Consider the following 14,938-nt stretch of genomic DNA (forward strand, 5'->3'; position numbering starts at 1 on the left):
CTTAATCTTTTGTAACAATTGTAACTAAAATGTGATATTTGTAATTGTTTTTAAACTGTATTTCGTTTATAGAAATCCTCTTTGAACTTCCAGTTTAAATCCAGTTATTATACAGCTACTGTATTATGAGTTGAATCATTTAACATCTCAGTGATTTGGGGTGTGTTCTCAGTTTCATTGTATACAGAACGTCTTTTATTCTGTTTTGCTTCATTGTTTGGTCCCTGTTTTATTGCTGCACTCCTACGGGCTGTGCTTCCTCTTGTCTTAAAATGACTTTAAAATATTTGAATGCCAAGTTCGAGCACCTGTTTTGTGTATATTAAATAATCAGATTGATGGATTGTTAGAAGTCGCAGCTGACATGATTGTTTTGTTTCTCTCTCCCAGATATCTTCAGTGATCTGTGCACTGCAGCTCTCTCCGACTCGGATGAAAATGAAGCCAGTTTGTGAGGAGGCGTGTCTCAGGACAGTGAATGCATCACAGACGTGACTTTTGACTGTAGTTTTTCAACTGGAATTTCTTAAGCTGGACTTAAAAATCAACAAACATTTGTTTTTTCTCTACTTGTAGTTCTATTTGACTACAAATATGGCTGTTGTCATTTTTAAACCACACTTTTTCAAATCTGTCACTGAATCGACAAAGCTGGAACCCGTATGACGCCTGAATGCACCATGGGAAAGCCATATTAGATGTTTGATACACCCTTCTGTCGTCTGTGGAGACTGAAGACTGATCAAAAGGTGGATGAGTTAACATTACAGACTGTAAAAAGCAGCAGCTGGACATCTGAGATGTTAAATTGGAAGCAATGATAGACTGTGCTTGCTGGTTGTGAGCAGGTGTTGGCATGGTGCCCTGTTCTGCTGCTGCTGTACTGAGCTAAAACTCCAGAATCTGCCTCTGCTGCCTTTTCCAGCTTCAGATGCTGAAGTTGCTACAGCTTCTTAAGATGCTTCAGATGCTACAGATACGTCAGGTTTGAAAACACAAAGACACTGGAACTGCATTCTCCAGGAGAACCTTGACGCATGTCTTGCTTGCCTTTCCTCTCCCTGATAGAATACATAACATTAGATCCTGTACATGATCTCTGTCTCTATTCTCAGCCAGCTGGTAAGATATTTCTCTTATACTCTTCTCTGTGAACTGATGGAGAGACACATCCATACATGGTTAAACACGGTTTATCATGTTGATCATGTTAGCACGCTGTTAGACATTAGACAAGACATCAGGGGTGGAAAGTAATGAATTACATTTACTCACGTTACTGTAATTGAGTAGGTTTTTTTGTGTACTTGTACTTTTAAAAGTCATTTTTTAAATATTTAATTTTAATTAAGCTTTTTTTGAAGTACTGCACTTTGCTATGTTTTCACATCCATTACTAAGTAAAACAAATATGGCCTGAGTTTTAAAAGCAAATTCACACACCGGAAACTTTGGCAGGGAATGATGAGGACAGGTGAATGATGAACGATGAGGACAGGTGAATGATGAATGATGAACAATGAGGACGAATGAATGATGAATGATGAGGACAGGTGAATTTTTACTTTAACTTGAGTACATTTTTAGACCAGTACTTTTACTTAAGTAAAATTTGATCAAAATACTGGTACTTTTACTTGAGTGGAATATTTCAGTACGCTTTCCACCTCTGACAGACATTAACATTACAATCTGTTGTCTGTTCAAATCTGAGATTTTAATGATGTGTACAGGTGAGTGTTCATGTACAGTTAATCTCTGCATGTGAATATACAGAAACTGTTTGGAAGCCTTCTTGTTTCTATTTTTAGTTAGAACAATCACCTTTTGAGCAGGCTTTGGTTGCCTGGAGGTGAAGCAGAAGAACACAGTGACTAAAAAATGCATTGGCAAACAGCTTTTTAATTGAAAGTGAAAAAAAAAGAATCCAGTTTGGTCTCTCTACTCAAATTCCATTTTTGGGCATCATATCTCACCGATCGTTTAAAAAAGTGAAAATGAATGAAAGACAGACTCTTGGCCCAGATATCTGCTGTCTACACTCGAAACCTCTATTAGCAGGTGTCTAATTCATTGTCAGCCAATAGCATGTGGGCTAAAACAGTGTAAAAACAGGTTTCAAGAGACTTTAGGGTCTCCATTTTGGCCTAGTTTCCTCACCATTTTGTCACTGCAGTCTTCTGTATATAACCATTCATGAAAATTTAAAGGGATTCTCCCAACATTGTACAGTGGACTAACAGGTCCACCTGAGAAATGCCTGCTTTGCCGACCCATGTTGCAACAGCCCTGCACAGATGCATCTTTTAAGAAAAGCGATTGAAGAATTTCCCGCTTTTGCTGATTAGTAATAAAAGTTTTAAGTCTATTCTTCACACAGAGAAAACGACTGAAGCTTAAGTGAAGGATAAAGTGACCGATGGTGCTCTACGTCATGTTTTCTTCTTGTTCTCGTGTGCACATTATGGGATTATCATGTGGTTTTCACAGGCAGTCACTTTCTGAGAACACTCTGCTTTGTTAGGCTGTTTCCTCTGAAGTGATTTTTCAGGGAAAATTATGATTTGGTTGTTTGTTTCCGACTATCTGCTTCATCACAGCACTGTACAGTGAGTGCCAACAGGGCATTACATAATTTGTGGATCTACGTCTGCAGTTCAGCCTCATATTGTATATTTTTGTGGATTTCTGTGTGACTGCTGTGTTGTACATTATTCTCAGAGTTTTCTACTGATGATGTAAATCTGTGGACCGGTCAGTGGGTGATCAGAGGTCCGATGACTCCTCCACTTATTTACTGTAAGTTTGTTTATTTTTGGTAAACAAAAGGATATAAAGAGGATACATCGTCACCAGGCGACTGATAGTAACAAAGTTACTTTTGGAGGAAAGAAACCGTAATCAGTCAAAATGGTTAGATGAATGAATGAGTGTATGAATGAATGAATGGTCAGATATTTGAAGCACCTTCACTGGTTGTACAGGAAAACCTCCCACGTGTCTCATGAACTATCTTCATTCTTATTCTTTAAATAAACAATGTATCTTTGTAAAAAGTCAGATCTTTAATACAGTTTCCTGCTGCAATTTAAAATATAGAATGTATCTATAAGTCTGTATATTGTACTCTGTCATTGTAATGTACATACATCTTCATTGTGTTAATATCGATTTAAATACAGTATATGAATTTGTTTTTTTTTATTTTCAAAATGTATTATTCAAAGCTTTACGGAGCATGTGAGGATTGATACGGAGGTTCTAGGTGTAGCACTTACCAACTAAATAAAAACAGCATTTCTTATCAACCATGTTCCTGTCATATTCTCTGACATCAAATGATGAAATTATTATCAACAACTCAAAATTAAATTTGGAAATGAAGCAATAAACTTTCCACTTTCTTTTCACCTGGATTGAACCTTCTGAGACACTACAGCTGCATGTGATCATCCAACACTTTTCTTTATCCTGCTGGAAAACAAACTTTTTTCCACTAATCTGAAACTGTAACTGCTCATAACAATTCCCGAGACTGGGATAATGAAGTTCGGTGAGGAAGGAAGAGATGAGACGCCCCACTGTGTCTCGCACACACCAGTCGAGGGTGATGGGTGTTCACACGAAGACGATTGAAGTGTGAGTCAGCAGGCGGAGAACATGCCGTCGGAGAAGAATCCTCACAACCTTTTACTCTGATCTCACAGTTTATTCAAATGTGTTTTTCATTATGGTGAGATTGGAGCTTGGCAGCAGAAATGTTTTCATGTCCCGAGCTGGCAAATGTAAATACATGACATTTTATTTTCACATAACGTAAAAAAAAAAAAAATGTCATGTGATGAAATGCTTCTCTGACTCAGTGATCAGTCGCTCTTCAGATGTGATCGAGCAACTCTGTGTTCTAACTGTTCAAGGCCTCCGCTCCAAGGGAGAAGACTAACAATAGAAACTTATAGAACCATGTATATTCCTTCTGTATATGACAGTAACTTTTTTGATTTCTTCCACAGAAACAAATCAATAATTTATTAAAAGGTGCTGTGTTCCAAACCAGGTAACACACCTTTGGAAGACCGGGTTAGCACAATCAATGGAAGTGGTGTGCAGTCGAATTTCCATGAAAAACAATAATAAAGTTTCAAGTTCCCTTTTTAACATATCATGTCCCCTTACCTATTTATTTGAGTTGAACCGGGTTAAAATATTTTGCCACCAAACCATGCATGTATTATATGAACCAAACTGGTGCTACTGAACCCGAGGTAGTCTGGGACATTTTTTGGATTTTTTGTTGCCCTGAGATTGAAGGACTTCAAAATAGATTGTTATTTAAATTTGTCCTTAACTTGATTTATATAGGGACATTGGGTCCACATACAAACTGTGATAATCACTCGTATAATAGATTAAAATATAAAATCCCACTGAATAATCAGACATGTTTTACATGTATTTTTGAGTTAAATTCTAAACTGGTATGAAACACGTGTGTTTTCGTAAAATCAGTAGTTGTTTCCTTTTCAGCATGAGCGAGGGATTATTTCCGACAGTACGTGAATGTATCACGTCGTTCTGGCAGTCCAGCAGTGCGCGTCGAGATTTGAATGATCTGACCAATCAGCAGCCTCATCGGACGGACGTTCCTGACGCTTTCTCACTGTCGTCCAATCAGCGCGCGGCTCCGTTGTTGTGCTGCTTTTTGAATTGAGCTCTGTCGGCAGCAGTAGTCTGAATTGAGAACTTCTACGGACTATTATGAAGCCTGTTTTCCCTATCAGCAAACTAAAGCGACGACTTTGCGACAGTCTTTTCTATTTTCACGTATGAAGACGAACATGTGCTGATTCCAGAGGCTGAACAGAGACGTGTTACGTGTTTTCTGTAGATTGTGTTGAAGAGGAATCACCGGACTTTGTCCACAGCGCTGTGGATTCGTTAGCTCGGCTGCTAGCCAAGTTAGCTAGGGAGCTAATTCAGTTGAGGGGGTTCAGCAGCAGGGTGAACACCGAAGACTCAATTTTCTTTTCTTATTTAAGCGCACCATAACTTGAGCAGTCGGTAAGTTTTGCTTAATTGAAGTTTGTTTTTCTCTCCAACCGAACACGTTGACGTAAGTTAACTCCTGCACATGTAGATAAAGGAATCTGTTGCCGTAGAAAAACACCTACTATTACTTGGCCTTCTGTGTTTTTTGCTAATTATCTCGTGGACCTAATAATGAAGTCAAGTGTAGTTAGATGCTTCTATGACGTTGTTACCTTGTTTTCGCTACAAGCAGAACATGACTGAATCCTTTAGTCCATACACTGAGATTTATCATTCAGTCTGATCTGACATCAACTATTATTGATCCTGGGTGGTGCAGGTGCAGTTTCATGGCTGTTCTTATGCAAACTCATGCACTTTTGACACGTATTTGCAAAAGTTACAGAACAAACTTTTGTCTCGTCGTCACAGCTTACAGATGTTTTAGATTCTCTTCAGCTGAAATGTCAAAGTTTGTTTCTCATGTTGAAGCCTTGTGTTGTGTTTGACAGTTGTCACCCCTTTGCTTTGTTTCTCTGTTGCTAGACTTTCTCCCCCTGTGTCTCTGCTGTCTCCCCCTCTGCTCCTCCCTGTCCTCAGCTCTATGTCCTATGTGCCCCTGTTTCCCCACGTCTGGGTCTCCCTTCTCTGTTGGTTTGTCTCACCATCACCATGTTTCTTCCTCTATGTCTCCCTTTGTCTCTGCTGTCTCCTTCTCTGTCTTCTTGTCTGTGTCTCAGCTGTCTCTCCCTCTGTCCCCTTCTCCGCGTTGTTGTCTCTACCTCTGTGTTTCTGCTGTCTGCCGCTTATGTCTCCCATGGTCCCCTTCTGTGTCTTCTAGTCTCCCTTAACCTCGTCCTTTGGCTCTCCCTCTGGTCCTCTGGTGTCTGGTTCGTGTCATCTAACTTTTGATTTGTTTTTAGACAGTTTGGGGCCTCCTCAGCGTCCTGCCATGGCTGACACCAGCATAGTGACTTTATGTACTGCTCGCAGTCTGTTGGTGGATTCTTCAGTCTATGACTCGAGGATTGCTGAAACCACTCAGGACCACACGTTTCTGGGTCTGGCATGTGAAGATGGAGCAGGTCAGTCTGCACGGTCACTTGTTCTCTCCTTCGTTTTGCTTAAGTTGATGCTGCTACTGTTTGAATAGGAAAATAAGCAGCAGATATAATAAACAAACACTTCAGTGTCAGAACAGATACCTCAGGCTTGTGTTTATGAATCCAGATTTCCATCTGTGTTGAAATGAAAGGGCTGTTACTTCAGCAGAACACTGCATTAATACCCCCCAAAAGGCACTTGCTGTGGGTTTACATTCCTGCTCAGCCGTATGTTCACCTATTCTGTACATGAGGTATGCAGGCGAGTGTGTGCTGCTGATTTCCTGCACAGGGGTGTGTTTGTGGAGTCCATTGTGAGAAACCCGTTCAGTGAGGTGAAGAACCTGTCGTCCTTTCTCCAGGATCATCTGGTCAAACTCACTCATACTGTACTTACTTTTAAAATGAAAAGATAGCATCACAGAAGATTAATTTGTTGAAAATTACAAAATATCTCGATATGGTTTTAAATAGTTCAATAACAGTGAAGGTAAAGAACTCGAATAGTCCTTCTGTGTCATTCTTTATTATTATTTACTTTAACAACATAAAAAGTATTTGCATAGCATCTCTTTAACTATTAACACTGCCGTAAAGCAGACCCCGTTTCATTCCTCAGGCCTCTCAAAATAGTTAATTCCTAAAATAGTTATTGTTTGACATAATGGAAAAAATTAAATTAACGTGTTTTAAAACTAGTCTTTCATGTGCTGTTTGCATATGCATTCAACACCCATAAACTTCCCTTTTTCATGTAAATTATAATGAGCTTTTTTTCTTACTAAAAGTACCAACTTGCTACTTTATAATTATCCAATTTCTATGCAGCCTGTCTCTTATTTTATTTTACTTTTAATTATACATGTGTCTTGTTGTTTGACTGATTACGCTGGCTGAATGAAAATGAGAAAACTTGAAATCACAGAGAGAATCTGTCTCTGTCCTCCTGTCATTTTTGTGTGTTCCCTCTTCATTCACCATGTTGCCGTGTCCCTCTCTCAGACATGCTGCCAAAAGTGGAGACGAGGATCGTCCTGGTGGGACCAGCAAGCAGAAATGCAGCACTGGTCAAAGCTCTGCAGGTATGATGCTCCTCCATTAACCCTGAATGTCCGCTGTGGTTCCACTGGTTTCTTTTCAAGTGACAGGCCTTTATCACCCGTGTCGACACAACAAGCTTCTGGGTTAAATCATGATACTGAATGAATGAATGAATGAATGAATGAATGAATGAATGAATCGTTTATTTCGGGCATGACAAGTAATCAACATCTGCATACATCATCATTTATATTCATACACATGACCGAAAGGGACAGCGGGAGAAGCAAAGCTTATCTAGTCCCGCCCCCATTACCCATACAGTTTTATTACTTTCTTTTTTTTTTTTTTTTTTTTTTTTTCATGTTAACTTTCGACATTTTGGACGTCGCAGCAACAATAGCATAAGGCTGCAGTTCATCTCAAGGCAGTCAACAGACTACATGCACGGCCGTACATGTGTCCCTGTCGAACCATCACGAGCGATCACAGTCTCAAGTTGTTGCCTCGGTTCCGCCGATTTATTCATCCCTCTCTCGCATAGCTCTCACCACGCTTAGTTTCACCAGCTCATCTCGTTTGGCTGCATCCACTCCCATCTGTACCACGCAGTCTCGAATTGCGGAGTTGTCGGTGCGCAACCCCATCACGGCATTCTTAATCGTGGCGATGTCCACCCTCGTCTCAAGCTGCTCCATGGAGGCCTTCCTCTGCCTCCGAATCTGGATGTACATTCCACATGTCAAGGATAACATTCCAATTATCATGAATGTGAATATGTACACATCTTCGACATCCTCTATGTCTAGTGCAGCCAGGCATGAGATTTGCCATTTCCCCCATGCATCTCTAGTGTAACCAGCCGGGAATGTCCCTCCAGGACATTCAGGTTCATCAGAGCCCGCTTTTCGCGTAGAAAAAATCCGGTCAATTGCGTTCAGTGACCAGCTCAGCAGTTCCATTGCAAGTTAGGGCAGCGTTGTAATGTTTGAACGGTTCGGTTTTGGAACACAGCTTTATACTTCACAAGTTACATAAGGCATTCATCATAACATCTCAGTATAGTGTCAACAGACATTTGACACTATCATACTGATGATAGATGTGAAGTATCTTTTCCCCCTTCGTGTAATTTGAATTCTCAGTGTTTGACCTTGGGTGTGAAAAGCATCTTTATTTGCAAGAAAATGCCAGTTCTCTTTCTCACAGAACAGAGCCAGACGTGTACCACAGACTAGAGTGTGAAAGAGAAGTTATTATGCCACTTGAACGTAGGTGACAAAACGTCAGGCTGTCTGAGTAGACGATAATAACTTTATTGACAAACAGGCAAAAACATGATAACTTACTCAGACACAGTACATTTCTCATTTTGGTTATGTAATACTTGTGCATCACAGTGACAACCGGGTTATCAGTGTTTTGCCGCAGCCTGACTTAATGACAGGCTGACACAAGGGGCTTTTTCAAGCAAGAGTCTCATTGTTTTATTTGGCTTATATTTGTGGACTTGTTTAGTCCATACAATTTCAGAAATTTTTTAAAATATTGATCTCTGTTTACCAAACCTGTAAATGATGATGTTCTTGAATGTCTAGTTTTGCCCAATAACCAAACTAATGTGCCACTGTTGGACGACTACTTCTGCCTCCATCTTGTCCTCTCCCCTGTGTCCTTTTCTGTTACGCCAACTTTCCTCATATCCTTCTTCAAAATCCAAGAACCTTCTCTGTGGTCTTCCTCTTTTCCTCCGGCCCGACAGCTCCATCTTCAACACCCTTTGTCAAATACAATACTATCCCTCTTCTGCACATGACCAAACCGTCTCCACCATGACTGTCTTACTTTATAATAATAGGAAAATATAATTTATAGGACATGCTTTCTCCAGCCGTGTATTATTGTTATTTTGAGCAGACAAACTCCACTAGATGTCTGGGGAAAACGAATACATTTCCTTTTAACGCAACAACATTGTATCTGATTTGACTGCTTAAACGCGCAGCACAAAGTGTTCATAGTTTCACGAGGATATTTACGTGTCAATCACACACAGTGTTTGTATCCGCTCTGGGGAGCAGCATCGAGTTTCGTGTCTCTGAGTAGCTTCATCTGAAGGTGATTCGGAGGCGTGGCGGCCGACTAAGTGCAGCGAGAAAAGACCTCTCTCGCAGGTCTCCTGTGCCCTGTCACTTCCGAAGGCTTCTGCTTAAATCATCTGTTTCTCCTGCCAATCTGCAGCACCGCCACATCCAAAGACATCTGCCGACAGCTCCATCAGCGCGCTCCCGATTGTCTGCCTGACCGCCCACTGCCATCACTCAGTCAGCCTACTGAAAAAAAGAGCCACCCTCTGCCATTTCTTCACATTCTGTTCCCTTTCTGTCCTCTCATCCCAACAGCTTTGAACTTTTACATCAATTTTTAAAGGATTCCTCTTCGACTCCCTCAGAGCCTGATAACTGTTTGAAGTCACTGCCTTTAGACTTTGCAAGGACATGAGCCCCACCCTGTCTATCCCTCACCCATCTCCTCCTTCTCACCTTCATCCCAAACCCTGTCCTCATGTACGGTCAATTTATATGAATTTGACTCCCGCACTCTTTCTTTGTTTCTCCATTTCTCCTCCTCCCTCTTTTGTTCTGCTCTCCTTCCAAATGCCAATGTTTAACACACACTCCATGCTGGTTGGTTTTTACAGGTCATCAGAGTAATGGAGGTTCCAGTGGTAAAGATAAGAAAAGGCGAGGCGGGTGCCGAGGAGAAAATGATGATAAAATCTATAGTCAATATGGTACAGTACAGTGTGTGACACTTTGATGGGAACTTTGGGAGGTGCTGCATGAGTCTTAATCCACACGGGCTCCTCAATCAATCACTGTGCATGGCCAACTCACTGATGGTGAATTGATTTAAACATAACTGATGTGATACTTGTGATATGTGGATGGCTCTTCTTTAACGGAGACTTGCACTCAAATGTCAAATGCGTTGCTTTAGTCTTGAGGTGTAAAATGAAAACATGCTTTAAACACTTTCTTTTAGGCATCTTTTGGCCTTTAAACTTATCTGTTGACGTTAAAATTGCAAGATCAGAGTGGTCTCAAGAGGTCTTGGCTCTTGCAAGAAACATGAATTGATTTACAAATGCACATGGCTAGGAGAAACTGTAGGGGGAGCTCCATAGAGAAAAGGGGCAAAAACATAGACTTGGAAAGTTCCACGCAAAGAGCAATCATTGGCAATGCATCTGACAAGCTTTGGTGTTTGTGTGTCATCTCCTCTTAAAGAAAGAGTTAGCATTCTGTGAAATATGTAAATGGGCCTTTGAGAAGATCAATAATGGTGTCACGTCTCACAGAGCTGGAGTCATAATCTTTGTTTAGCAACGCTGAAACAAGAAAAAAGCACTTATTGCAAATGCTGTAACATTTTCAATCTAAATCACAAGTTGCCAGATGCAGTGATGAGGGATGGCACCAAATCTGGCAACCATAACACTAACAATGGACACATACAGTAGATCATACATCATCCCATGGTGGCTGACTGCTATATCAAACGTGTCTGCCCACTCGTAACATGGTTTCTGTTCCAGTTGCTTCTTATCACACTGGTTTTTATGTGTAGATTTTTGTCAGTGCATTCATATCATAATGACAGATTTTACAGGTGGTTTAAAAAAATACCACTGCTTGTGCACTAAGTGGAATAAAGTTTTTTTTATATGCTGCCTCAGCATAGTTATTTCTCAAGTATAAGAACACTGTATAAAGCATTCAGTGTTAGACTGCAGGAACACTGTGTTCATGAACCATGGGCAGACTCAGCCATCATTTCCATCTGTCTCAGGGCTTTACATTGCACCAGGGAATACACGTCCTGACTCAGCTCCGGGTTTAAGACACAGACATGATATCGGTATTGATCTGCTCTTCTTCCTTTTTACGAAAAACAAGCAACAATACTGTTTTCCCAAAATGTTAAACTATTCCTCTAACGGACAGACAGGTGTTCAAAGCATTGTGGATCCTAACACATGTTTGTGTGTCTAATCAGCTGATGTCTTCTGCCCTTTTTTTGCCTGTCATGTACTTGAATCAATGTGTGTATTCATTTTATTGGCTGGTTTACAGGTAACACGTATTAATTACTTCACCTCTCATGCTCAGCTTGTGTGTGACTTGTTGCTTTGATTCCAGACTAAAACATTTTGATTTACAAATGATTTTCTTTTCCGTTTTATGGTGACAGGATATTTTCTACCCTATGTTAAGGCCAATGACCGTGTGCTGCCTCCTGCCTTTTTTTTGATAGATTAGGTTGTCTCCAGTTTTAAGAGCATCGTGACTTTGGTACATTAACTGTAAGAAAACGTTTCACAGAATACTTATTGTCTTATTTAAATCATACATGGTTTGGTTTTTTGCCTTGGGTGCGTTTACAGGCTCACGTTTTACTGAGGAAGTGAAATGATTTCAATATTTGAGGTACATGAAACTCTGCAACTGCAAAATAAAAATAGGACGACAGGTTTGTGTTCGTCAACAACGTGATGTTGTGAAATCATGACATGTATACTAACATTGGTGTTTTTTGTCTTTTTGTGCGATATGTTAGAAATGATCACACTTTAATATTATAATAATACATAATTATTTTCATTGATGAGAGAAAAAAATCCTTCTAACTAACTCATACTTGACCAACAGCCTCACTAACCTGATCCTCTCCAGTAGTTTGCAGATTGATTATGCACTTTAATGAAGATATTTTATATTCTTCCTGTGCAGGACATCAACACCCCGTGTATGATGACTGACAATGTCCACGACTTCAGTGATGAAGACAGCACAGACTTTGAGACGGTGTTCGTCCTCACAGACTTTGACTCTCCAGACTACAGCTGCCTCTACAAACGTGACAACCGCATCGTCGGGCCTCCCGTACTGCTGCATTGTGCTGCGAAGAATGAAGTAAGTAGTTGACCTGCAGCATAAAGGTTGTCATGTGGGTCCATACTTAAATTGTTACATTTTGTCTTGCACAGCCTCTGCCGTTCTCCTGTCGTCCTCTTTACTCCACCACCATGATGAGCCTGTCGCTGTGTTTCACCGGCTTCAGGAACAAAGAGGAAATGGTGAGTGCGACATACTTATCTTAATTTAATCCACTGTACTCCACCAGGATATTTCAGGCTTATCGCTTCTGTTGAACACCGTTGATCAGTGTTTGTCAAACTTGGAAATGGCCATGTTCTCGAATGTCTTTTTTTGTCCAGAAGCCAAAAATTATTCAACTTGAATGATTTCTTTGTTATGTGGAGCAAAGAAACGAACAAAATATTCACATTTAAGAAGCTAAAATAATCAGAAATCTTGTTTTAATCATGAAAAAAGCTTTGAACCGATTAATCGATTATCAAAGTAGTTGATAATTAATTTAGTAATCAATTAATTGTTTCAGCTCTATTTTTCACACAATTTCGTTTTGGATTATCTATGGATTAATTTAAAATATTTATTGGACATATTCCATTTCTATTTATTGTTTCTCTGTGTGTTAAGCTTTCGTGTGTTTGTTTTTGTTTCTTTTATCCATGTAGAAGAACTTGGTGAATCTTGTTCATCACATGGGTGGAACCATCCGGAAAGACTTCAGCACGAAGGTCACTCATCTCATCGCCTACTCAACAAATGGCGAGAAATATAGGGTACGTTTGCTGCCGTATACCATTATTGTACTGCAATGAAGTGTGATGTCTGCATTGGGGTGGGCGATGCAGGCAAAAAACAATATCTTGTATATTTTGTCGATGAAGCAAATGAGTCGATATTCTTTTAAAGTTTGATTTTATTTACAGATTATATCACTGGACACAATGATTCAGGAAAACAACTCTTATTTCTTTAAACGTATAACTGAACTACAGTGTAGAAACATTGAACTCTGGATAAACATTCAGTTTGCATATCTTTAAAACTGCAATCCAAATCCCGATATTATCTGAGACGCTATGTCTTGCCCACCTCTAGTCTGTATTTATATCGTGTTTATGCTCCAAACCTCAACAGTCCAGTGGCATCCAAAAAGTACTATCACAGAAGTTTTGAACAAAGATCATCGGAAAAACTGAACTTGAACGTTGCAGACATACTTATTTTATGTTCACCTCCTTTTGAGGCCAGTGCACTTCATCACCCCTGTGTAAATAAACAGGAACTATGGTTTACAAAAGTGATAATATAGTATTCTTTTTAAACACGGTTCAATACATAGTTTCTATGAAGACAAACCAAGATAATGGGATAGATAAATGAATAGATTGACGCTCGACTCTCTCTGAATGATTGATGCTGGGCCTCCACACTAGATTCTTGTTTTTTGTGATGTTCAGTCTAGTCTAGTTTTTCCTTTTTAGACTTTTTGATCCTGAATAAAAAAGAGAAAGTAGAAACATTTTCAAATGATGTTGTCGTTTTTGTAAGTCATGGTCTATTAGTAATGAAAACTACTTGGCGGATCATTGTACTGAAAATATTTGACGCTTTTATAGTGACGAACTTTTGCAGAGATAATATTCCTGCCTTTTTTTATGTTAATTTTAAAGATGCGTCTTTTCTAATTTGTCCTTTATTTTCCCTTCTCTCTCAGCTGGCAGTGTGTCTGGGGACACCCATCCTCACTCCATCGTGGATTCATAAAGCCTGGGAAAGAAGAGATGACATGTAAGTTAAGTTGAGGGATTCTCTTGTCGACAGATTCCCTGAGCTGATTTGAGCTGTTTCACTACATTTCCATGCATAGTCAAACTATGCTGTTCAATTTTGACTAATGCCCTTGTCCCAGCATCCAAACATTAGTGGGGAGTTGATTTATTGCAAGAATTGTGTCCGCCTCTGCTCTGCTACGGGGTAAAGTGGGCACTTTACTTTTCAGCTTGTTAGTATAAGGTGGATTTCACAATTTAGTTTTTAGCATTTTGAGCTCCAGTCATCATCCATTTACTTAAAAAAAGAAAAAAAAAAAAAAATCAAATTTAAGCTGATGGAGCATAAAATCATTCTCCTTGTCAGTCCAAAAATTGTTCTGGCCTGAATTTTGGCATGTTTTTTAAAAAAATATCTAATTGCGATTATTTTGACTGACATTGCAATATTAGAGTCGTAATTTTTACATAATTATTTTCATTTTCATTGAAAAACATATTAAAATTATTTGTGCAATCTGTACAAAACAAAAATATGGTTTCTTCAGTCTGTGGAATATTGTGATATTATCTTGATGATATATTATCTTGGTCTTGATGAGCTGATGATATAGCTTGTCCAGCTTAACATAAAGATGCAGGAGTCACTCAACTCCCCATGGCATTTTCTCGACTTTGAGAAATTAGATTTTCGTGACTTAAAAATATGACAGATATTAATAGATAGAAAACGCAGCTTTAGAGAGCAGCTTCCGCACCCTCTCACAAAATGCTGATTCAGTTTGAATTTCTGTTAAAAGTAATTTTTAACACGATGGATAGATTTATTCTAATCTTGTGTAAACGTGCTCTTTGTCTTAAGTTAAATTGACAATTTACAAATCCTCAGCTTTTCATGGTCATTCTGCGGCAGTTTGTTGCAGCTGCGCTTCAGGACAAACTGTTTTCTCCCTGTGATTCAGTGTCTGTATGTGGTCAAAGATTCACTCTGTACCACTACTGTGCAGCAGTGAGTGAACTACAGAAAATAATCACAGGTTTTCTGTGAGTCCAACAG

General features: G+C 39.5%; 2 protein-coding genes across 2 annotated transcripts in view; both read left to right on the plus strand.

The window, feature by feature from the left end:
• The window catches only part of mcf2l2 (MCF.2 cell line derived transforming sequence-like 2), a gene marked incomplete at its 5' end in the record, with an annotated part of 79,972 nt that extends 77,081 nt beyond the window's left edge, over positions 1-2,891 (plus strand). Inside the window, one exon of the mRNA XM_083888051.1 lies at positions 391-2,891. Within this exon, the coding sequence (XP_083744177.1) occupies positions 391-455 (65 nt within the window). The 3' untranslated portion in view covers positions 456-2,891. The remainder of the gene's footprint in view (positions 1-390) is intronic.
• Positions 2,892-5,980: 3,089 nt separating this feature from the next.
• The window catches only part of ect2 (epithelial cell transforming 2), a gene marked incomplete at both ends in the record, with an annotated part of 28,355 nt that continues 19,397 nt past the window's right edge, over positions 5,981-14,938 (plus strand). The window contains 7 exons of the mRNA XM_083888052.1: positions 5,981-6,113; positions 7,134-7,213; positions 9,874-9,966; positions 11,966-12,148; positions 12,223-12,312; positions 12,778-12,885; positions 13,827-13,900. Coding sequence (XP_083744178.1) covers positions 5,981-6,113; positions 7,134-7,213; positions 9,874-9,966; positions 11,966-12,148; positions 12,223-12,312; positions 12,778-12,885; positions 13,827-13,900 — 761 coding nt within the window. The remainder of the gene's footprint in view (positions 6,114-7,133; positions 7,214-9,873; positions 9,967-11,965; positions 12,149-12,222; positions 12,313-12,777; positions 12,886-13,826; positions 13,901-14,938) is intronic.

Source organism: Microchirus variegatus (assembly GCF_963457635.1).
Source record: "Microchirus variegatus genome assembly, chromosome: 4".
Taxonomy (NCBI): domain Eukaryota; kingdom Metazoa; phylum Chordata; class Actinopteri; order Pleuronectiformes; family Soleidae; genus Microchirus; species Microchirus variegatus.